A 24601-nucleotide genomic window follows, 5' to 3' on the forward strand; every position below is an offset into this window, starting at 1 on the left:
GGTCAGGCATTGCAACAAGCTGTCATGGGAAATGGTCAAGGCACCAAGCTGCAGAGGGAGGTTTCACGTGACTCTAGGTAGACTACAATCTTCTGTAACAGACTCAAGTCCTAGAGACATGGTACTGTGTCATCTATACTATCTACTCTCATACTGTAGTCTCATCTATTTGCCAGCTTGGTGGAGCTGCATGTGTTCTGCTGGATAAACTATTTAGATGTAGTCCCAACAACAAGTTTCAGATAGAACTAGTCTCATGAGTATCTCTAGACAACTGATACTAGACTTAACAAAACGTTTATGTGCTTACATGACTGACAGGCTGTCTTTGAAATTTGGCTAGCTATACATAATGAGTGTCTTGGGGACAAACTGCCTAAAAGGGCTAACTAACTTCAGTTCTTTAACGGTTGGTATTTCTCAACCATTTGAAGTGTTAGCACAGTGCAGATAAACATGTTCCCTTCTGTGATGTTAGGTAAAGGGAGCTCTGTTCAAACAATGACTGTAATTAAGGAAAGGAAGGTAACTCTGGGCCAAGAACATTAACGTGGTTCTCAAACTTTAGAAGTCACTCCTTTGCTATTAAAGGGGGGAAAAAAGTAAAATACATAGCTGCAGTGAAAACCTAACATGGTAGGTTTTCCTGACTGAACATACTACCACAGCAAAAACACAAATATGGAGATATTTATTGGCAAAGCCAAGAATTTAATGTAACAGAGATCTAACTCTTTAATGGGGTAGTAACATGCTTTAAACTATACCTATTGCAGAACACAGGATGGAGAAACTGCATTGCAGCTAGCTATAAAAAACCAGCTCCCTCTTGTGGTTGATGCTATTTGTACCAGGGGAGCAGATATGTCTGTGCCAGATGAAAAAGGAAATCCTCCTTTGTGGCTTGCCTTAGAAAATAACCTGGAAGATATTGCGTCAACTCTGGTAAGACTGTTGACTTAATTTAGTCATGTTCTTTGGGTATCTCACTAGTGGCAAAAGTCTCACCAGCAGAAATGAATTAAAATGCCTTAAAAGAGCATAGTCCTATACTATTTAACTTCTAGAGGTTTTCCTTCACCAGAAGTTCTTTTTTCTCAGGTAATCTTTTATAAACACTATAGCTTACGTAGCCAAATACCTCACAGTCACTATAATAACATAGAATAAGCCATCTGGATTCCTGATGCTGCAAAACAGATAAAGGATTTACCAGAAGCATCAGGCTGTAGCATGCCTGGCTTGTGTAATGATCAGCTTCCTGAATATCTATGAACATCTATGAACCTGGATTTTATTGCCTCTTTAAGTTCCATCAAGGCCTTTAGAGGCTCACCATTATTCCTTTTAAAATTAGGTTCTATTCAGATGTGATCCAGGAGGAAACGTAGTCAAACTTCCTTATGACTCCTAATAAATGTTATCTCCAGCAGGCTCCTAGTACTTTATATCAAAAACTTCACTGCTTCATTGTGCTTTTCCTTCCAGGTTAGACATGGCTGTGATTCCACCTGTTGGGGACCAGGACCAAGTGGATGCTTACAAACTCTTCTTCATAGAGCTATCGATGAAAACAGTGAACAAATAGCGTGCTTTCTTATTCGCAGGTCAGACACTCCCTACCCTTCCCCCCTCCAATGCAAACTTTCTAATGTGCTTGTACTTATTTTCCTAATGTAATTGAATGCTATTTTGGGTCAGTAACAGGTGTGTGCTTCATTAGACTTTTGGTGAGTGAATGGCACTTACGGAAGCCTGACTTATCTTGAAGACACCAACACATTCTATTATCTAAATTGTCATGTTCTTGATGATGAATCAAATTAAAGCTAGGAGCTTGTGTTTATATAGGATGTGTTAGCAGATGCTGAATCAGCTCTTGTAGAAACCTTTTTCTAACTTTTGTTTGGAACTGTTCAAGTCTAGATGAAATGTATTAAATTGACTGTGTTGTGCTTCTCTTAGTGGCTGTGATGTGAACAGTCCCAGAAAGCCAGGTCCTAATGGAGAGGGAGAAGAAGAAGCTCATGATGGACAGACACCCCTACACCTGGCAGCCTGCTGGGGTCTAGAAGAAGTGATCCAGTGCCTTTTGGAGTTTGGTGCCAATGTCAATGCTCAGGTATGTATTAAAATGGTGCAGTTTCTTTGAAGCTGGTTCTTTAACTTCAATACCATGAAAACAAATCTCCCTTACCTGTGTATTTTGCTTCATAGACAAAGAACAGCCTACTGCTATGACTGAGCTAGTGCAAGGACTGGCTGCAGTTCTGCTTTTTTCCTGTCCCTTGTTACCAGGTCTGGTGCTCATCTGTCCACATGCATGGTTCCTTCAGGAAGCCATAGCAAAGGAAGCAGTGATATAGAAAACTTCTTGTAGTGCTAGGGTTTTTTTTTGGTGACGTAATGATCCAAGTTGGACTCTTCTGTTCTTAGCATGAACGAAAGGTAGGAGCAGGGCTCTATGCTGCAGCAACTGATCATTAGATCAGCTGTACCATCAAACTCCAGAATATTTGACTGTTAGTTTACCTGGGAAGCGTTTCCTGTTATCACATAAACCAAGGTGAAGCAATTGTGAGCTACACTTCATAATTCTTGATCACACAGTAGTCCTTAAATAGAAGCTAGACAAATTGCAGCAAAAGAAATAAATGCATAGTATTTCCAGGTGCTGTTGCCATTGAAAGTGGCATTAAAGAGCAACAGAACAGTCACAAAGCTGCTGTGGCTGTAAACTCTTTCTTGATGCAGACAAATGATTAAAGGCCTTATTTGAATTTGATAGACTATGCTGTTTGCATAACAAACGTGCCTAACACTTAACATTTTTCAGTGAGTGAACTTCCAAGTGTCTAGCTTCTTTCAGAAAATTTAGCACAAGCGCCTGAGAGTCAAGCCCGGGAAATATCTGCACTGATGAACATATGGAAATGATACCTCTGATTTGAATACTATTTTTGTACATTGTTCTTTCAGTTAAAATCTACAAATTTTTAATCATATAAGGTGTTAACATAAAAATAAAATAACTAATATCAGTTTAAAGCATTCTCTTAGAATGGCTGCTGTCGTGAGGGAATGCTCATCTATGCTGCCAAAACGTCTGGCTGCATAGGAAAAGTTACCCTGAGCTACTTAAAAGGCTATATAACACAGGATTGAGGTCAGCCTATTTGGAGGAGCAAATACCAATTTGCCTCACTTACATTGTGGATGTGAGTTCCCACTGCAACTGCTTTGTGTTCCAGCTGATGGCTACGGGGTATGTCACAAGAGCTAAGCGAAAAGCTTCCTTTGTTTTTCAGACATGGGAAAGATTTATTGCTGCATCTTCATGTAATAAACTTCCTGGTTTCCTTCTAGGATGCAGAAGGAAGAACTCCAATCCATGTCGCCATTAGCAACCAACATAATGTTATAATTCAGCTTATGATTTCACATCCAGAAATTAAGCTAAATGTGCGTGACAGGCAAGGAATGACTCCCTTTGCATGCGCGATGACGTATAAAAATAACAAGGCGGCTGAAGCAATTTTGAAGAGGGAGCCAGGAGCTGCTGAACAGGTAAACTGGGAGCGTTTAAAGCATACTGGTCTTGTTGCTGTACAAGTCTACAGTGACAGGCATTCCACAAGCAAGTTCTGTTGTATTCTTTGGTGGCTTTATATGTCACGATGTTTGCCAAATTTCAGTTTTCTATGGCAGGATTTATTAGGAAACTAGATAGGCACATGCTATGTGTGAGTGAGAACGTCAAGGGTTAGTGTCTCATCAAACCTTGTCAGTACTAAACAGAGGTACAGGCAGAGGAATATAAGGAGAAAGTTCTAACTACTCGCATGTCTTGTTTCTGTAATAGTGCATCACAATGTATGATCTAGCTCTCATAAAGCTATCCGAAACAAAGTCTGTCCTGTAATAATTGAATAATAGATGTTAACACTGCACTGCTGAACTGGAAAACCTCCAACTGTATCTTCAGACTTCTAGTGTGACACTTCAGGCAGCTGTTCAGGAATTTCTTCCTACACTGTAAGTTTAATTAGTAGTGATTACTAGAGTGCTTAGGGAGCTCTTGTATCCATGTTTCAGATGTATCACATACACAGCCAGTTCTGAATATGCTGTAACATCAGCTTCAGGACAAAGATGAACAGCATGCCCTTGGCATTTAGCCAAAAAACGAGCACATTTCGCATTAGAGTGACAGAATTCCATGTTGCTTCCTTCTGCGGTGTTAACTGCCAGATTGACTGAAGTTTGTCTCAATTGAGTTTATCGTCAACTGCTGCCCCATACTTAGCACAAAAGCTAATTTTTGCTTGTAATACTCTTCGGTGTGTTGTCAAGAAATGACAAGGTTAAACTAGAAATAAAGGGGTTTGAAGCAGACTAGAGCGAGCAAATGCAGCTGCTAATTTCTTAGTTCGGTGTGTTTGATAGTGACATAAGTAAAAAGCATAATGAAAATAGACAAATAGACATAAGTAGCAAAAGGAACAAGACTACAGTTTACCTCAGGTAGAGGGATTAAGTATCGTATCTCTTGGTAGAAATATGTTCTGTGCATAACTCTTTGCTGTTCTACAGAAATAACACGTTTTGTTTTGTGTCCTCTTTGCCACAGGTGGATAACAAAGGCCGAAATTTTCTACATGTAGCTGTTCAGAACTCTGACATTGAGAGTGTGCTGTTCCTGATAAGTGTACATGCTAATGTAAATTCTCGCGTCCAGGATGCATCCAAACTAACACCTCTCCACCTGGCTGTACAAGCCGGCTCCGAGATCATTGTGCGTAATTTGGTATGTACTGGAGAATCACTTTTCCCTTCTGCTTAGAAATACATATTCTGCTTTAATGCAGATTGCTTATAGGCTGGAGAAGTTAGCTGAGGGTGGTGCTACTTCTGAAGCAGAACACTGTCTTGCATAAAGTTAGCTTGGCTTAGGCTGTCAGCTGAGCTGCATCAGTGGCCCTTGTATGAGTATGTATGATTTACAGCAGTCACTGATGTGGCTCAGTTTAAAGCAGGAACCTTTGCACTTGCTGCAGATCAGAACGTGTACACAAGTTGCAGCAGCTCAGTGATAGCATTTTGGGTATATTGGGTGGAGGCCTAGAAGTATTTCTGTACAGTGAAGTCTTGTGGGCTTCATTCAGAAAGAAAATGTTGGCTCATAGCCGTGGAAAACATTGAACGTATTCCTTCTTGCATCTTGACAGCTGCTTGCAGGTGCCCAGGTGAATGAACTGACAAAGCACCGTCAGACTGCTCTTCACTTAGCAGCTCAGCAAGATTTGCCCACAATTTGTTCAGTCCTTCTGGAGAACGGAGTAGACTTTGCAGCTGTAGATGAAAATGGAAACAATGGTAAATTTCTAAAGTTTCATAAGTAGATGTACAAAACTTCAGTAGGCCTGCTACTAATGTTTCCTGCTGGTAGAAAGAGCTCATTGAATGGGCTCACTTCTCAAAGATTAAAAGGAAAATCCAAGAAATCAAAGCTGGTCGAAGGCATTTTGGAGAGGGAAGGTGGGGAAGTAGAAAGGGGCCACTTAATTTTATCAGGGTGTAATTACTGCTGACATGAACTACTCAAGTTCTTGAAGCTTCTCTTTTACTTTTCAGCTCTTCATCTGGCAGTGATGCATGGCCGTCTAAATAATATCCGGGTCCTCCTCACGGAGTGCAATGTAGATGCAGAAGCCTTTAATATTAGGTAACTACTGTAGTCTTAACAGGCTAAAAGAGGGATTTAATGATAATGTGTGCTGGTGTGACTGGATACTATATAGTATAGTGAGCTGATTGAGGGAAGCGATTGTTCTACTCTAGTACTGCATGCAGTTTTGGGTACCACAGCATGAGAAGGACATAAAACTACTACTAGAGAGTGTCTGAAAGAGGGCAACAAAGGTGGTGAAGGATCTAGAGGGCAAGATGTATGAGGAACAGCTGAGGTCCCTTGGTTTGTTCAGCTTAGAGAAAAGGAGACTCATGGCAGCCTGCAGCTCCCTCACGAGGGGAGCAGAGGGGCAGGCACTGAGCTCTGCTCTCTGGGGACAGCGACAGGACCCGAGGGAACGGCATGGAGCTGGGACAGGGGCGGGTTGGGTTGGATATTAGAAAAAGGTTCCTCACTGAGAGTGTAGTTGGGCACTGAAACAGGCTCCCCAGGGAAGTGGTCATAGCACCAAGCCTGCCAGAGTTCAAGAAGCATTTGGACAATGCCCTCAGACATACAGTTTATGTTTTACGAAGTCCTGTGTGGAGCCAGGAGTTGGACGCTGATCCTTGTGGGTCCCTTCCAACTCAGGATATTATGATTCTATAATCAAAGCCAAATGTTTTATTTTTTATTTGTACACCACTTACACAGTGAAGTGCACAGACAATGCTGTGTGTAAACAGTATTGATATTAACTCCTTCTTGGCATGCATAAAGTAGGCAGTTGTATGTGAGGTACTGAGGTGTATATATGTGAGGTGTAGCATTGTTTAAGTGTGAACCGATTTCTAAAAGATGATGGCTAGTTGGATGAGTAACTGTAGTTGGAAACAGACTTTGATTGAGTTAATAAACTCCTTTCCCCAGAGGCCAGTCACCAATGCATATTTTGGGACAATACGGAAAAGATAACGCAGCAGCCATCTGTGACCTCTTCTTGGAGTGCATGCCAGAATACCCTCTAGACAAACCTGATGCTGAAGGAAACACAGGTAGGTGAGACTGAATGGCTATTAAGCTTGAAAGTCACTCAAGTCATCTTAATGGTATGCCATTTTAAAGCTGCACTAATTGGCAGTAGTATGTTAAAAACAGAAGGATGCAAACATTGCACTGAAACTGTCCTGTTCTGGACTAAGTAAAACAACACTACCTCCACTCCATTAGCTCTGACATGTCTGGCTTTTATTTTTTCAGTGCTTCTCTTGGCTTATATGAAGGGAAATGCTAACTTGTGCCGTGCAATAGTGAGAGCTGGGGCTCGTCTTGGAGTTAACAATAATCAGGGAGTAAATATCTTCAACTACCAAGTTGCTACAAAACAGCTTCTCTTTAGATTACTGGGTAAGTACTGCTTGCTATGGACGGAAGGTGGTGAGATTCCTAGGTAAAGAAAAGAACTCTGGACAGCTGATTTAGATGACACTAATTCCAGACAGGCTGAACTTCTGAATATTCTAGTGCTTGAAATGAGAGGTAGAAATACTCATTTTCTAACGATAAACTGAAAAATTGTCCACTGCCGCCCTGTCAAACTTCTCCATCCTTCCAGAAAAAGGAAATAATGTTCATGGGGAATGCTGGCTGGTATAGTGGTCAAATGTAGCTTAAAACTGGATGCTGCTTTATAACTTGAGCTGTATTCATCACAGTGACTATACATCTTCAGCAAACAAGATGGCAGCTACTGCAAGAGAATCAATTGTACTGTATATTACCTAAAGCTGTGGGAAAAGTCTCCTTAATCTTACAGTATACTTGAGAGGTGTCAGAGCCCATTTTGCCTTTACGTTTTTACCTCTAACAGATATGCTGACAAAAGAACCTCCCTGGTGTGATGGCTCCAACTGCTACGAATGCACTGCCAAATTTGGAGTCACAACAAGAAAGCATCACTGGTAATGTGTGACACATCTTGCTGTGCTTACAAGGAAACAGATTCCCATTCCAAATGTTGCTAGGCTTGTTCCTTCTGGTGCTTTAGAAAGCCTCCATCCTAATGTAGGTGTATAACCAGTAATCCAGTTGAAATATTCCACCCTGATTTAGTTAACTTGGGTCTGGCTTGTGCTCTGGCTTAAGTCATATCTTAAGCAGTTTGTGCACTTAAAATATTCTGGATTTGCTGGAAATTAGAAGTCATGTCAAAGTTCCTGTAGTAGAATAGATGACTTCAATGCCTATTTTCATTAGTGGGGCTGACTTGCTCTGAAAGAGGTGACAAAAACATATCATTTCACTTGCTACTCTGCCTTTGTAATGATGCTGTCATTGATAAAGGATATCAAGCAATAAAACCCTGGTGTTTACTGTAAGGAGAGCTCACTTTTCTCCTACCCCTCTTCTTTCAACAGCCGACACTGTGGACGCCTGCTCTGCCATAAGTGCTCAACAAAGGAGATTCCTATCATAAAATTTGATCTGAACAAGCCCGTTCGAGTTTGCAACATCTGCTTTGATGTCCTGACTCTGGGAGGAGTTTCCTAGTATGCTGTGGAAGCAAAGGGATTCCTGGTCAGTTCTCCTGACAGCAGCTGTGCTTACAAGCCCTCTGGATAGGGAAGAGGAGGCCTATACATGTCTTCTGCAATAGACTCAACTAATTAAGGACCCTGTTATGATATATTCTGGTATAAATGACTTTGTATGACTGTAAATGTATTGGGCTGTGATAGACTTCACTAGGAATTCGAGTGGATTGTTGAAACCAAGTGAACAAGAGAATTTAGACCCTCTTCTAGTTGCAGTGGGGTATGGAAGCTGAAATGTAAGGCTGGTGTTTGAGTTGACATAAAACAGGTCTGTCCTTGACATGGTGCTTTGCACTGAGCAACTCTATTAAGTCCTGTTGCTTTCAGGCTGCTTAGTAGAGCTGGCATTAAGTTTCAGGGTAACCAGGTATCTTTCTTTGCTTTGTCTTAAAAATTAACGTTCCCTTTCTGGAGAAGACTTCTTGTGAAGCTAGGCTGAGCTGTTACAACCACTGTTCATTTCAAGAAACTTCAAAAATGGGAGTTAGTTCTAAGCATAGCTCAAGAATTGTGGCCTTACAACAGAAAGCTTTACAACATCTGATGCAAAGCAGTCAGAATTGCAGATCCACATCTTGATACCTCCTCATTAGTGTTAGCATGTTCAAGAGAAGCGCAAGATTGTTTAACCAGTAAATACTCTTGCTCGTACCTGCTAGAGCTGTCAGAGCCTACCTTGTTGCACTTTCATATCCACCTTGCTAGTCCTTCCAAGTCATAAAACTTGTGTAAATGACCTTAAATGTGCTGAAAGGCCTAAGCTTATGCTAAATGGAGAAACACTAAAACTGGTTAAGTAATCTAACTCACAATACAGCAATAAATGCTGAAGTGCATTATGAATCCCGTGAGGGAGAGTAGCACTTTCCTTTGGTTTAAAGACCCTGGTTAACTGCTGCAGAAGAGCCAGTAATCCTACCAGTGTAGAATGTGCTGCACCTTTAAGCATTAAATTTGGGTTCAGTCTCAGCAGGGTTGCCAGCAAGTGGGAGCATATTTGGAGGTTTCCTATTAACATAAAGCCTCTGGCCTTGAAGGAAGAATTCTGGATTAAGCTGCAGTGTTTTATCGAAGCTGGCCGTGTTCTCTTAAACATGCTGAATCTGAAACTCCTACACCACGTTTTCTAGGTAAACAGGAAATCACTTTGCTGATAAACAGGGTTGTGGTTTGGTGGGCAAAGGCTTGTCAGAAGAAAATGTGTGCTTAAGCAAAAGTACATGGCATGTTAAAGTTTTTTTCATCCCACGAGATAAATCTAGTTTAGACTCAACTTGGCATTCCTCATCTCTGTTCCATGAACTGGTATGTTTACTTATGGACTGGCATATGAGGTGTGCAGTATGGAAAAGATGATGACATGTTGCTCTGTTTGGAATACTGACTTGTCAGTCTTAAGAGTAAGATGAGATGATGATAAACCAGACTGCTGCTTTTATAGGAGACTTGCCTGAGGGTTTTTCTCAAACTTGTACAAAAAATGATGGGAAAGGGTATAAACACTGTCATTTGCACAATGAATTTCACATCAACTCTCATTTGATCTGCACTTCGATCTTCCAATATGCAGATACTGTAACTGGAATCTCACTCTTGTAACACTAGAAAAGACTAATGGATGATGCAATACAAATTTGCCTCACTATTTTATGTCTGCTGCTGGCATGTTCCAATAGAACGCCCTGGGTGATACAACTGGTGTGTGTAACACAATTCCTAATACAAATGATGCATCTGTCATTTTATTGTCAACTGCATTTTAGGCTGAGATGAATGAGATGGTAAATAATGGTGTCTGAAGCATTAAACTGCAAGCTACAGCTTGTTTTTTGAGCAGAATAGATTGTGAAAAAGATTATACTTCTAGTCCATGTCCTTCTGTGTTTCAAAATACCATTGACTGCAAGTCTCTAGCAATGAAAGATAGTGATGGATAGAGTGTGTTAGGCTACAGAATTCTTGACTATAGCACATCCCATGATAACACATTAACTTCCTTCCTGGCTTGGAGCTGCGATGCTGTGAAGTACTAAGTGACTGAAAGACTGAACATAGTGATAGAGGAGTGTTCTTCCAGGGCTGCAGCTGATGGACTTGAACTTAATTGGAAAGCTGCACAACGCGTAATTGCTAAAGCACTTAAATTTGACCTTTTCAGCCACTTCCCTGATGGATGGTTCAAGGGAACAGTGGCTCTATTCCAACAGATTAAATAGCCTTTTAAATGTTTTTAAAAATGCAGATCTTGTGAAGATTCAGCTTAACTGAATGTGAGTTGAAGGCTGTTGATCTTTTTCAAAGTAGAATATGAAATAAGACTGCCTGAAACTTTGAGAAGGATCTGGGAAACTACTTAATGCTCCACTTGTCCTTTCCAGCCAATATTCTACTAGCTTTATCTTTCTTATTGAAGTCTGCAAGGAAAGTTACGGTTATTGATAAGCTCATATACAGCCTGAAGCATTCATTAATTTCAAAGCAACTAAATCCAGCAAATCTGATCATTTTTAAAGTGCCTTTGTGATAGTTTCCTTACAGCCAATTCTCAATAGCTTGCTTTCTGTCATAGTTAAAGGGGAAAAGCTTCACAACTTGAACCAAAACCCCAGTTTAGTTTTCTTCTAGTTCTAACCAGCTAAAGAGTCCGACCCCGCCAAGCAACCAGTGGGGCTCGGTCCTTTATGCACTCTGCCAAGTATTGGTCCGAAGCTCAGATCTCTGAGATTCTTTTTGGAGTTTTGCTGGCAATGCTCCACTGCAGAGTACAGATGTGGATGGAGGCACTTGGTAATTTAGTAGTGGTCAACACATTTCTAGCTCCATAAGCAAATGCACTTCCTTTTTGTAGCATACTGCAGTTGTGACCAAAAACCCCACCCCTCTTATCCCCGCTGTCTTTAAGCGGAGTCTAATAACTTGAGACTTGAGTCTGCCAAGCGTTGAACAAAAGGGTATAAAGAAAACAAACTTTCTGTCCCTGGAAAGTGATGCTGTCAAACCAGGCTTAAGGCACTTCAACAGGGCTAGATGGAAAGTCTGTGGTAGTTCATAATGTAGCTTTTTGTTCCGAGTCTGGATTCCTTTTGATTGTAGTCATCCAGCACTTTTATACAAGCACAAAATGTGGTCTGGCTTAAATTATAACTTGTGTATCTATCTGAGGAAGGTGTAATCACTGTTTCACACCACTAAGTGGAGTGAGAATATTAGTGTTAAAGGTACTAACAGAGCCTGGCGAGTTGCTTGCTAAAAGCTGACAGATGCCTTAATGACTTCCTGTGCTGGAGATCAATGGCTTATACAACTTCTCACATAGTGCTTATAAATTAACACCTAACAACAAGGGAGGCCACGGCTGGATTTTTTTTCTTGTAGATTAATGTTAGTAAGCAACTCCTTTTTTTTTTTCCTTTAACCAGCAGAGCTGAATACTGCAGCAAACTGTTCAATCAAAGCATGTACGAGCGATTAAAAAGTAACCGAACCTTCTGATACCCTCTGTTGAATAGAAAAGGAAGTCTTAGAACAATGGCATTTTATCTGCAATGTTTGTCTGGAGTCATTGTAAAAATGTATTTTTCCAATATGCATTACTTTGTTGTGTAACGATTCTACTTGTAATAAAATGCATACTTAGATAATGCATCGTGAGGTGGAAACCTTGCTAAGAAAGTATTTTCTCTTGTAGAGACAGCTGCCCCGCCCCAAGCTATGGTTACTGAGACTGACAACCCCCGAGGAAAGCTAGAGATCCAATACCCAGTCAGGCATGACAACTTATTCTCTGCTCTGAAGTTATTCTAGGTGTTTATTTCCATGCTGTGGAACTGCTACAGTTTTCTGTTGGCTGACGATGTCTGGTGTTCTCCTAGTTTATACCACGTAAGTCATCTTGAATGCCTTATACCTGTAATCCTTATAAAACAATCCCAACTTCCTACAGGCCAGAGCTGTTCCGCTGACTGAGCTGCTCAGCCCAGATGCACTTAAATGGACACGCTGAGCCGAGCTGCCTCTAAGTAGCATTTGTTTGGGCATTCAGTCATGTACTGGTGTAGGCACCTTCTCTTTCTCAGAGCATGCAATTGCTGTCGCTTTGCTCCAGAAAAAGGAAAGTAGCAGTGGCAAGGCCAACCAAAACATTCTGAGGTTGTGATGCATTAGTCTTATTAATAAAAAAACCTTAAGTACAGCTAATAGAAGTGAGTTGTGAGCTTTATTAAGCGTTGTCTCTGTTTACTTGACCCTGTGTAACTTTTTTCTCCCCATGGGAGATTTAAGCTAAGCTTTTGAATTAGAGTAGTAGAAACAAAATAATCTTGGAGCACTTCAGGTCAGTAAGGGAGTTTCCTTGTTTGCTTTAATAGATGACTTATTCCTGGTGGAAGACAAACTTTTTCCTCTAGTGGTTCCAACTAAACTGAGGAATAAGCTGTGAATTAATTTACAAGTTGGTTGACAAATAGGTTTGAAGTTAAAGCAACACTAACACAGTTTCTAAAAATCAGTCTTGCCTCCTTACTTATTTTTGTGTAACCGTTAAGATCAATTCCTTCCCCTCAGCAGTTCAGTGCTATTTACTGAAGAATAAGAGTAGTAGTCTCAGCTACACGAGATGAAACTTGCTAAGAAGCCGCAGAGCTGGTACCTTTACTGGGAATCCAGCTTGTGAAAGTGATTTGCACTTGAAAACCTACTGATTTTAATAGTTAATAAATTTGGAATCTAACTTAGAGGAGGTATTTTCAAAAGACGCTTGTCACTTGCTTCAGTTGTAATCTGAATGAATTCTTGAGGGTGGTTTGAGGTCAGTTGCGTTGCTGACCTTTAAAAGCAAGTTGTTGCTAAGAAGGCACGTGTCCAAAACCAAATACCATGCTGACCTTTATAATGCTCCCACCGAGCTGACACAAAGCAGCACTGCTCTGCAGCCCTTCCTGCAGATTTCACAGTTTTAGTGCCGTTAGGATTGCTGCACGAAGTAGCCCACAGATGGCTTAAGCCCAAGGCAGCACTTCAGTTGTGGAGGATGACTGAGGACTTGAACAGTGCGATGGCTCCGCTGCCCCCACCTAGTTGTACCAGTGACAACCAGTAAGAGCTTGCACATCATCCTGAAAGAGCTGTAGAGGACTTATCTTAAAGATGGTGATGGAAAAGAAACAAAACAACCAGTTTTTTTTTTTTTTTAAAAAAAAAAAAAAAACACACCACCACAGATTTATTACAATGAAATATGTGTATGTTTAAATTGCTGTATGGTTCTCATCCATGACAGCTGTAGCCTCATTAAACACAACAGGTGAAGAGTGCTGTAACACATTCCTGCTGTCACTGCAATGATTATTCCTGCTTTTAAGGAATGTTGCTCAGCCTCCCATAACCCCACTGCTTTATTAACTAATTACTTACATTTGTGAGATTTTCCTTAGGGGTAGTGGCAGCTCAAAAATGGAATGAGTTTATAAATGCCTCCCAGCTGCTTATAAAGAGGTGGCAAGTTGCCTTGAGGAAAAAGAGCTGAATACAACACAGTTTTGTGGGTTTGTAGGTAACCTGGGTGCCTCTCCCAAGGCTGCAGCTGCACCACCAACCCATTCTAGCAGTAAGCAGCCACTGCCTCCCCTCAGCCTGCGTTAACAGCACCACGGCCCCTCGTCCTCAGCCCTGCACAAAATTGTGATGATTCAACTTGCTCTTCTGGGAGTAACAGGTTAACGAATTCTGCAAGCTCTGATAAAATATGTACAGCCTTTAAGGGAGCTGGGCCTCATGAGGATGCATCAAGGTTATAGTCTGATGGACACATAAATTGGAGATTATAAACTGGGATGGAAACAGGAGGCAAACTAGAGCAGGAGGGTCATGTTGCTACATAGCTTTTATCGCCTGGTTTGAACTACCAATTCCTAAAGTTTAAAAGCAGTGAATGAGAGGATCAGGGTGGTGAGGTTAATTTAAAGCAGCAATCCTCATAGGTGGCTTCAATATCTTCTTTGCTCCCTATCTAATACAAACACTGGATGAGGAAATGCTGCTCTGACCTTTGCCTCCTGTATTCCAAGGATCTGATAAGCAGAGCTTGTGTGTAACAACCCCACGAGCTCCTAGATGCTACATACCTTAGTTGCAGGGGAAAGTGAGGCTTCTCCCTCCTACCTGTAAATTCTTTGGAGCAAAGCAGGTGACTGGGAAAGAGCATTAAGACTACAATGCAGTGAGCACATTTCAACTGGCGGTAGGTGGTTGTGCATAAAGCAGTGCTGCTGCTGCAGCAGTTCCTGTGCTTGCTGCCTTACTGTCCTGAAACACAACACGTTACCCCTCCATCATGCACACAAGCATCTATTTCCTGACTGTACAAGAAATCCATTTTTAAGCAGTTCAGGCTGTGCATCTTATGGTTTGTCACCGGATGTAAAAATGCTGTAAGCAAAACACTTAGAAAAATTGCTGATTTTTTTTCAGCCAGTAACAGTGTGACTTGCCTAAAGTGTTTCTTCCTTCTCTCAGCTCCATCTCCACGTCCAGTGACACATAACACAAAATCGCCATCACTCCCTTCGCACAGATGGAAATGAACAGAGGTGGAAGTGCTCACCCCAAGGACAACATTTCACTGGAGGACTCCACGGCCCTCAGATCCAGTACTCAGTCACACATTCAGGACACACTGCTCAGCCAGTGGATGGCAGCCATCGTATTCCTCCAGGTGAGGGTTATCCAGGTCACCTCTGTCACTGTGCTCCGTTGAGTCCAGCTGTCCCCAAGGGGGCCCCGTAGTTCTCACGCACACACACTGAGTCCCCCTCGAACCAGGTCTGTACAGCTTCCGGGGGACTCCAATCCAGTCTCTGTTCACTCCCCCACTAGAAACAGAAAATTAAAATCTATTACAATTCAAACACCCAATTAAAAACCATGAAAATGTTTCCAGTAAATAGAGAATCATCTAGGTTAAAAAAAAAAAAAAAAAGGACCATTTGGGAGAGGCAAACTAACAATAGGTACTCTGGGGTAGACTTTGCCCCCAGCATCTCACCGCCTTCTGATACCCATTTATTGGCTGCACTTCAGAAACCTGTGGCTTGAACCTGGTTTCATCAGTGCTGCTACACACACCCTTCTGGGAGCAACTAACTTCTGCTTCTCTTGTTTCTATTACTGGAAAAGGAATATAGCTCTACTTAGCACAGGGTGCCTAATGGAAAAATGCCTTTTTTGGGGCAGCTAATTGCTCACAGATGACCACATGCCTTCTTCTGTGAAGACTGATTGTGAGAACTAGGGCAAAAGCAAAGAAAGCCTCAACTACTTCTCCAAGTATTTCAGTGTCTCTTTGCAGGCTAAATCCTGCCCGTTCCCCTAACTCCAGGCTTAAGAAAAGATGCAGTAAACCTTACACAAGAGACCACCACACAACACCCAGTCCAGAGACTGCAACCGAGCTCATTCATGTGTAGGAGCAGATTCCCAAGGTACACAGTGCTCATGTGTACTTGTGTACTATCTTCTGTACTTCAAGTGAAGCCCAAGCACCCTGCAGTGCAGTCCACAACGTGATTTCAGCTAAGAACAAAACAGTCCCTAAACTGAGAGAGGTACCCAACTAAATAGGACACGTAGGAAATGACTGTTCAAAGTTATTTTAATGTAGCTTTAAGAGAAAACTGTTGTGGCAATAGCCTGTGAGACGGGCTGCAAAACAGTCTGAAAAACATGAGCTGATCCTTGGATTCCTGATAGGTGAGAAAGCCTGCCTGAATGCTGCCAGCAGTCCCAGTGGGATTTCTGGCTTGCTTCCCTGAGAACAGGTTGATCATGTGCACGTGTGGCAACTTCTGAAACATGATTTTGTTTCCAGTGCAACAAGAGTTTGCCTCAGAAACAAATGTCCTGGAAGTGCCAACTATCAGGAGGAAATTTTATTTTCCTTTTACCCACTTAGCAGGTCAGTGAGCAGAGCTCCCCTCTGCTACCTCCCACTTGAAAACACCGACCAGCCAAGCCTGCACCTGTGTACTCCTCCAGTCTGTGTGGAGACTTTCAGCTCCTGCTGAACCAGCAGAGGAAATCTCTGTTCACAGAGCAGCAGTGGTTAAACCTGGCACAGTGGAGAACAGCACCACCGCTCCTTGCAGGTCGGCTCTGCCTCTGCCAGAAAGCACAGCCACAGGAACGCAGACAGGGGAAGGGACCAGGGCTGCCATAACCCAGCCATGCCAGCCCTCAGCACATTAGGACCAACCTATGCTCTTCTGTGTGGAAGTCACTAGAGCTCACCCAAGACTATGGAGCCTGGAAGCTGAAGGAGAGAGAACATCTTCCCATGCCACTCCTGCTATGACAAAGCTCGGGGTTGTCCAAGCAAAAGGGCAGAAGTGCTCTGCTCTCCTCCAAAGGCTCTGGGCACAACGGCAGGAAAGCCTAGTTTACCTCTGCCTGGAGCACCAGAATCGGCTGCCCTTGGCAGAGCTCCACTCCGAGTTGCAGGGTGGGAACTGCTCCTTCCTGCGGTCGCTTTCTGCCTTCAGCCTCAGACCTTCTTCCATCGCCGCCTCAGCCTGCCGCAGGGCTTCTGTCGGTGCCCCATTTTCGTCATAGAATCTGCCCACCAGCTTCCCTTGGAGAGAGGGGGGTCGATTCAGACCGTAACGTGGAAACAAGGAAAGGCAAGGAAAACAACTAGTTTTTATTTTTAATTGTTATTTAAAGAAAAAAGAGAACTACACCAGAGGATCTTCCCAGTGCCCCATTTTATGGCAGACCAGAGCTTACACCCCTCCCATCTATGGGCCTCACAGCGATGCGCCCACGCTAACAAACCCCTGCAGGCCGAGCCCAGGACCCCTCACAGACCCCAAAGCCCACTTCCACACACAACCCCCCACCTCCCCCAGCCCCTGTCCCTCACTCCCACCACGGCCCCCTTCCCCTCAGCGTTCTCCCGTTGTCCCCCTCGCCCCGCCCGGCGGGACACAGCCCCGGCAGCCCCGTCCCTACCCACGAAGGCGTAGCGGGCGCTGTAGAAGTCCATCCAGCCGCGGAGGGCGGCCATCTCCGCCGGGGTCAGCGCCGAGACGTCGTCCACCAGGCCCGCGGGGCTGAAGTCGCCGGTGGCGAGCGCCCTGCTCGCGTCCCTCCCTGCGGGCGGCCAGGGCCGGACGGTCAACCCCGCGCCCCCCTCACAGACCCCCCCACCCCCGGGGGGCAGCCCCACGCACCTGCCAAGCCCTCGTACGCCCCGCCGGGGCCGTAGTGCTTGCGGCCGCTCCGCACGTCGAAGACCCGGCCCAGCAAGGCGAGGTAGAGGCCGGGCTCGCCCTCAGCGCCGCGGTGCCGCCGCAGCTCGGCCGCGCTCAGCAGGCGGCCGCGGGGCTCGAACCCGCGACCCAGCAGCCAGGCGGCGCCCAGGCACAGCGCGGCCGCTACCGCCGCGCCCCTCCACATGGCCGCCCTTCGCGACACTTTCCTCGCCGCACGGCGGTGTGGCGCCGCGCCGCCCTGCCTCCCCGGCGGGTGTCGCGCGGAAGAGCGGCGGCGGCCGCCGGGCGGGGGGGGGGGGTGGGTTTGCGACACCGCGCCGCGCTTGGCGGCAGTGTGGCGGGGCCGCCGCCGGCCGGGCGCTGACAGGTGCGGCCGGGCCGGGAAGTTGCTGACTAAGGCGGGCCGGGCCGGGCCGGGCAGGGCGGCGGGGCGAGGAGGAGGAGGGCGAGAAGCGGCAGCGGCGGCAGGAGGACAAGGAGAAGGGGCAGGAACCGCCGGTCCGCGCCGCCGGGAGGGCTCATGGGGACGGCGGGCAGCCGCAGCAGCGAGGAGGAGGAGGAGGGAGCCGAGGAAGGCATGGAGGGGGGGGCGGCCGCCGCGCCTCAGCCCGGCTCCCCCTTCCCTGCCGCCGCCTCCCCCGGCCCGGCGCCGCCGCTGCCGCCGGCCGAGGTGCTGCTGGAGCAGGGCCGGCTGCGGGAGGCCACGGCCCGGCTGCGGGAGGCGGCGCTGCCCGAGCCGCTGGTGTCGCGGCACCACAGCACGCTGGTGCGCTGGCTGGAGGAGCGCCTGAGCCGCGGCGACGAGGCCGTCAGCCTGGAGCAGTTCTGCGAGGTGCTCGAGAGCGTGTCCCGCCTGGCAGCGGGCTCCCGGGGCGAGAGCGAGGAGGTGAGGGGGCTGGGGGGGGGGAAGGGGGGGCGGGGGGGGGGGGGGGGGCGGTGGGGGGCTCGGGGGAGTGAGAGAGGCCAGGGGATGCCGAGAGAGGCTGGGGGCGCTGATAGGGAAGAGGCGGTGCTCACAGGGGTTAATGGGACCTCACAGGGGCTAGGGATGCTGAGAGGGCAGAGGGGGTGCTGTTGGGGGCTTTGGGGGCCTCATAGGGGCTCAGGGGGGCTCATAGGGTCTAAGGATACTGAGAGGACAGAGGGGGTGCTGTTAGAGGATTTGGGGGCCTCATAGGAGGTAGAGGGGGGCTCATAGGGGCTAGAGGGAGGTTCAGGTTGGAAATGATGAGAGATTCCTCAGGTTGCCCAGGGAGGTGGTGGAGTCACCGTCCCTGGGGGTGGGTGTTCGAGGAATGGGTAGGTGTGGTACGTAGGGACGGGGTTTATCCCTGGGGGTGTTTAAGGGAAGGTTGGATGTGGTGTTAGGGACATGGTTCAGTGGGTGATAGCGGTGGTGGGGGGATGGTTGGACCAGAGGATCTTGGAGGCCTTTTCCAACCTTAATAATTCTAGGATTCTCTAGGGGCTGGGGGGGACTGAAGGGGCCAGGGCACCCCAGTTAGCCCCACCCAGGATCCGCAGCAGGCCCAGGGCAAAGGGCTCTGCGCAGCGAGGCTGGAGGCACCATGCTGCCGTCGGGCCGGCTGTCAGCCCGCCGAGGTCCCTTCCACTCGTTCCCGTTGCCAGTGACCGCGCTCAGCAGCTGCTCCTCAGTTACAGCCCGTTTACATCGGCGGTGCCCCTGAGGATGCTCCCACTGCAGCTGGCACAGCTGGGAGAGCCCGGGGAGTGATTCCTCAGAGGGACCTCGTAATGGAACCAGCCGGTCCAAGTTTTCTAGACATAATTTTATCGCTGCTTTTCAAAGTCAGCAACGAAATTGCCAACTGTCCCATCAGTATCCTGTCACTTGCTGGAAAGTAAGAGTGTTGGAGAACTTGGAAGCAAGTGGAGTACCAGTTCCCTCAGCCGGCAGAAGGCCTTAAGATAAGGTTTTAGTGGTAGAAGAGAGCGGTTTCCTTCCACCTGTGGGAAGGGGTACGGGGAACTTAACATTTAGAGCATTTAGTTGTGCAGCTTTACTCTCTGGCTAGCATTTAAAGCCCAGCTGGAATGCCCTGTTGGGAATTTCACACTCAGTTAAGGAAGTGGTTGTGTCTGGATTTCTTACTGCATGCAGTTCCTGAGCCTCACCAGTGACTTCCTTCTGTCTTGGTCGTGCTCCTGAGTAGCAGAGCAGCGTGGTGAACTGAGTATTAGATTGCACGTGCACTCCCTCAAGTCAGTGCTGACATGGAAACAACTGCTGGAAACTGGGAAGGGATTAATGTTGTGGTACAAGCCGGTACATTTGTACCAGACTGTTTTACGTAGCAAGCTAAAACGCTGCCTCTGAGTTTCCAGTTCCTTTTCAAGAACCGATAAACAATTCTTCATTTGTCACAACACTAAGAGTGTGAAATTAGTACATCGGGGTTCTTTCTGTTACTACAAGCAGCTGAGCTTTGCAGGCTGCAGAAATACTTTGGGGGTTGTCTGTAGTGCAGATCCTCCTCTGCATGAAGATTCCAGGTTTTTTCCACGCTCTTGGGAGTGGGAAAAGACTTGCTGCAGGATTTACGATGGCACAGACTTGTGGCCACATCTCATCTAACCCGCAACGTGGAGATGTTGGGAGCTGTGTGGGAAAGCTTGGTGTCATTGCTTCTGCAACTGGCACTAGCCCATGGACTGGAGCAGTTTAGATTTCTGGGATGTGTTTTACGGGGATGAGACATTAGTGTGTGGCTCTCTGACGTGTACATGGACTACATTCTGATCTCCCATTAAGCTTTTCTGCTCTCAGCATGGGGCTTGTGAACACATGTTGAATGCTTTATGGGCAGCGTACATCTGTTTAAATACACGGTCTATTTGCTGGATAAACCAACGCTCTGAATCCTTTCTTATCCATTAGTGCTTCTGCAGCTGTCATGTAACGTATCCCACTTTCGCTTGAGATGTGAATGCTTCGGTTCTGCTGAGAGTGAAGGATGGAACACAGAATTTTCCTAAGTCACGCTTGCGATGTTCTCTCGTGCTGCCCTGCGGTGAGGGGTGATTTATCCCTGTGCCATGTTTTGGGGAAAGGCTGCGTTGTCATATTGCCTCTCTTTGTGGGCACGGTTGAACTTGGTAGGAAGCATGCAGACTTAATGCCTTTATTAAGGAGCAAAATTAATCTGGACCATAATAAAGCTGTTACTGCCATTGTACCACGGCCCACACGTGGACGCGGGAGCTCCAAGTGCTGGCTTGCCTGCGGGTGTTTTGTTGGCTGCCCGTGTATGGCTCCCTCGCACAGAGCAGCGTGGCTGAGCAGTGGGAATTGCACGTGCTTTGTGTCAAATACAGAGTTTAAGTCCTCCCGAATGATCAGAAATAGTTTTAGGGTTTAGGGTCAGTGAGATTATAGATCTGCTGAGATCGTAGGAAGAGTTTGCAAAGCAAGTTGCAGAGCAGCATGTTGGTGTGCAAAGACAGGCGTGCACATGGCAATGAAAATCACCAGATATTGCCTTAAAGTAGCACTCAGCAGCTCCAGCCTCGTCTTGTTTGCGGTTTGTTTACACCAGTAGCATCACAAAACTTGCTTGCCCGTTCACTTCATGCTGTAGTCATTACGGTTTCTCTTCAAGTAAGAGGAGCTGAAGCGAGGCAGTGGCAAGAGCACCTTGGTACAAAACTGCACCTTGATTTGCTTGGGCAACGGCTTTATTAAACTTAAGTCCTCTGTGTTGTGGTCCTCAAACAAAGGTCTGTGTTTTGCTCTCTACCTGATGCTGGCCCCGGCCCTCTCTGCCAGCCAGGCGTTTTGGGAAGGGCTGGGTGTTAGCACAGGCCGGGCTGTGACAGGAGCCTACCAACGTGCCAGGCTCTGCTCGGCTCCGCGCGCCCATGTGCCGCTGGAGCTGTGGGCACTCCGATACGGTGCTGAGCCCTCTTACCTCCGGAGGACTTTGCTCTCATTAAGGTGCTGTAATTATGTCATGGTTAATTGGTAGGTTATTTTGATCTAATCGCTTCAGGTTATTTCTCTCCAGGATAGCGTTTTAATGGTACGTCAGGCCTGATAGTCAGCGAGCTAAACGGAGGTTCAAGCAGAAGCTTCCGCCCAAGGAGCAGCCGTGGCTTCGCTCTGTCCGACACCTGCGAGCTGCTTCCTTCTCAGAGGCCACCCTGACCTGGCTGTGTAGCTGAACATGAAATACCAAGTGCAGGGCCGGGAGACTCGAGTCTCTTTTTGTTTTTTAAATCTCTTTTATAAGCCCATTCCCAGTTTATATGGAAAAAGGTTGTTCTGGAAATTTCGCTTCTCTTCTTTGGGTATGCTCAGATGGATTTTTTGAGCATTGAACAGAAGGTCATTTCAAAATTACTTGTGAAAATATAGCTCGTTTATTTATAATATATACTGATTATATATATCTCAGTGTGTCACTGGTTTACGAGTTCTCTGAAGTAGCTAGTTCAAACCATTTACGTTTATGAACTCAGTTCTCTTTTATAGGCTTAAGCTGGATAAAAATGTCGTGTGATTTTGTTACCACAAAGACGTGAAATAAATAGTTGTGTAAATTACTTCTTATAGATGCTCAGCACACCTTTTTATAGTACAAATTTTTATTCAGGTCAAAGTTAATAAATCTGGCAGCAGTTCCCTTCAATAAGAAAAGAAATCTTCCAGACTTCTAACTTGTCCCATTGTTTTCATAAATACTTTGATAAACTATTTGAAACTGGTATTCAGTGCCAGAGGACGGTGGATGGAAGGTAATGCACATTAAAAATCTTGTCTCTAAGGGTACTTTTTTTAAAATAAAGATTTAAAACCTGAAAGAATTTGAATGGGCGCAGCGTGAGGTAGGCGTAGCACTAATGAGTAATGGACTGTAATGCTTCTAGAAGAAACTTGCCATGTAATGGGGGAGATTTTTAACGTTCTGTTGTGAGCTCCTTCTCAGTCACAGATGTTGGGTGGACGGATAGTGCTGATTCACTGGTATAGAAGACGTGCTGTCTCCACCTAAGTATAACTACAGTTGACTTTTATAGGAAAGCAGTGCGAATGCCTCAAAACTTGCTGAAGACTTGCAGATTTTCAACCAGGCTGTTTGCCATTGTCTTTAACTCAATACTGCAGAAAACCGATTATTTTGATTTCATTTAATGGTGTTTTAATGTTTACTGCTAAGGCTTGTGTACAATACCTTGAATTTCTGCTTGAAGCAAACATGCTGAAGTAAATTTGCCTTTTGTTATTCCTCTTCAGGCTTTTGCACAATTTGATGCTGAAGGAGATGGCACCGTGGATGTGGAGAATATGCTGGAGGCTCTCAAGAATTCTAGTGGAGCTAATCTTCAAGGGGAGCTGAGCCATGTCATCAGGCAGCTGCAAGCTTGTTCCCTTGTTCCAGGTGAGAACAGAGTGGCACAGAAATGTTTTCTCAAGTCCTGCCTCTATATAAGGAATGCTGCTTCAATAAACTTCTTTAATAGTGTTTCTTGTCCTAATCTTGTCAAACCTCTAGTCCGAGCTGTTCTTGCTTCCCTAGTATCAGACAAGTGAAGTTGTAAATTAAAAATGTCCCATAAATACATCCAGCTGACTTACTGTCATAAATAACCATTATTTTCTTCTCTGTGTGACTGAGGAGCTTCTTATCCTTGTTTAGTTTATCTCACAGACAGAAAACAGTTTCTTGCAAAATTCTGGGGAGTACTTAACTAATGCAGTAATAGTCTTGTACTTGCTAGCTGGAAGAATAAATCCTCTACCGAGTCTGTTTCAGGAGATGAGTCATGTACTTTATCATTATATTGTTATGTAGCTTTTGGAATCCTGCTAAAACATATTTCACGTTTGATAGCATAAATTCTGGAAAGTGTCAGTTTCCAGAATTTGAATTCTGGGATAAGTATCAGTTACGGTCTTTCCTTCCAAGCTTTTAATGCTAAGTGGCTAAAGGGGATTTGCCTTAGAGGATCGGACAAGAAGTGTTAGAACTGGCTGAGAGAGAAGTCAGCGGAGAGTACTTACGGGGTATTATTTGATACATCTAAATATGCTGTGATTCAGAATACCACCGATAAGAAGCTGAAATTTCTTATGTAGGTGGTAGAAAACATTAGGCACCTCTTTGGGAATAATCCATAGTGCCAAAGGGAGATGCCTAGTGAAGCTCAAGGTGAGTGATGTGAATACATCACCTCTTCAGCCAAGCAGCATGTTTCACCTAGATATTCAAGGTAAGGGTTCAGAACCTTTGGGACAGAAAAGTAAGTATAAAACTAAGATTTTTGGTGATTGTTCTGAACCCTTTCAGACATTTCAATTAACTGGCAAGTTATTTACAGTCCTGCCATAGAGGTTGTCAACTTGAGTTACTGCATTTGGTGGAATGTAGTTCCAGTATCAGCTCTCATGCTTCATTTGAATTTACAGGGTAGTAAGAGGTAAAGGGGAAAAATGATGACCTGGTTGCTGAAAGGTCAAGCCAGACGTTGCAACAAAAATGGAAATATCTCTTTCTAGGTTTTATTGATATATTTTCTGAATCAAAAGAGCGCCTTGGTCTTCATGCTTCAATGATATTGAGATTCTTGCACCGGAATCGAATTTCTAGTACTGCCATCCCATACCCAGTGTTGGAGTACTTCAACAATATCTGTACTATGCGGTCTTCGGTGTTGAAGGATTCTTTAGATCGACTTCTCCTAAAAGAGAGAGGTATGTAACGTTTTCTCTTTTTTTTTTCCAGAATGGTAGCGTAACCATAACTTGAAGAAGAGATGGCAGATACATTTAAAAGTTTTCTTTACTGCTAAATCTTTAACAGGCACGACTTTCTATTTTTATGTTGATCTGATTTTTATTTATTTAAACTTTGGATGCTCTTAAGTTGATTTCCTTACCGCCTAGCATTCCGAGTAACACACTTGGGTGTTTCTCATCTATTTCCTGACCTGTTTCAGAAAGGCAACTACTAATTTCTGTTATTTATCTAGTCAAATATCTCTATTAGTTGCGGGAAACAGATATTCCATGTGAACGTGAACATTTTCTGAAGCTCACTGTCCAGTGTTAA

The 24601-nt window shown here is 45.1% G+C and overlaps 3 protein-coding genes across 7 annotated transcripts in view; 2 read left to right on the plus strand and 1 right to left on the minus strand.

The window, feature by feature from the left end:
- Positions 1–12446, plus strand: part of ANKFY1 (ankyrin repeat and FYVE domain containing 1) — a 33561-nt gene extending 21115 nt beyond the window's left edge. For 2 of the 3 annotated variants that reach the window (XM_035343239.1, XM_035343240.1), the window contains exons 15-25: positions 777–945; positions 1489–1607; positions 1966–2122; positions 3367–3567; positions 4631–4807; positions 5229–5376; positions 5635–5725; positions 6602–6726; positions 6932–7078; positions 7542–7632; positions 8089–8221. In XM_035343239.1, coding sequence (XP_035199130.1) covers positions 777–945; positions 1489–1607; positions 1966–2122; positions 3367–3567; positions 4631–4807; positions 5229–5376; positions 5635–5725; positions 6602–6726; positions 6932–7078; positions 7542–7632; positions 8089–8221 — 1558 coding nt within the window. Of the gene's footprint in view, positions 1–776; positions 946–1488; positions 1608–1965; positions 2123–3366; positions 3568–4630; positions 4808–5228; positions 5377–5634; positions 5726–6601; positions 6727–6931; positions 7079–7541; positions 7633–8088 lie in introns of all 3 variants that reach the window. The other variant, XM_035343238.1, reaches the window with a different exon arrangement.
- Positions 12447–13463: 1017 nt separating this feature from the next.
- On the minus strand, positions 13464–17740 carry LOC118176310 (neuferricin). The gene is made up of 4 exons (XM_035343241.1): positions 17490–17740; positions 17269–17409; positions 16702–16888; positions 13464–15134 (listed from the first exon to the last, which is right to left on the minus strand). The coding sequence occupies exons 1-4, from the start codon at positions 17713–17715 to the stop codon at positions 14921–14923; spliced, it is 768 nt and encodes a 255-aa protein (XP_035199132.1). The 5' UTR covers positions 17716–17740; the 3' UTR covers positions 13464–14920.
- A 55-nt stretch (positions 17741–17795) lies between these two features.
- Positions 17796–24601, plus strand: part of ZZEF1 (zinc finger ZZ-type and EF-hand domain containing 1) — a 59901-nt gene continuing 53095 nt past the window's right edge. The window contains exons 1-4 of one of the 3 annotated variants that reach the window (XM_035343242.1): positions 17796–17819; positions 18047–18417; positions 22786–22930; positions 24049–24243. In XM_035343242.1, the coding sequence (XP_035199133.1) occupies positions 18052–18417; positions 22786–22930; positions 24049–24243 (706 nt within the window). In that variant the 5' untranslated portion in view covers positions 17796–17819; positions 18047–18051. Of the gene's footprint in view, positions 17820–17978; positions 18418–22785; positions 22931–24048; positions 24244–24601 lie in introns of those variants that run through there. The other 2 variants (XR_004755336.1, XM_035343243.1) reach the window with 2 other exon arrangements.

Source organism: Oxyura jamaicensis, chromosome 19 (assembly GCF_011077185.1).
Source record: "Oxyura jamaicensis isolate SHBP4307 breed ruddy duck chromosome 19, BPBGC_Ojam_1.0, whole genome shotgun sequence".
Taxonomy (NCBI): Eukaryota; Metazoa; Chordata; class Aves; order Anseriformes; family Anatidae; genus Oxyura; species Oxyura jamaicensis.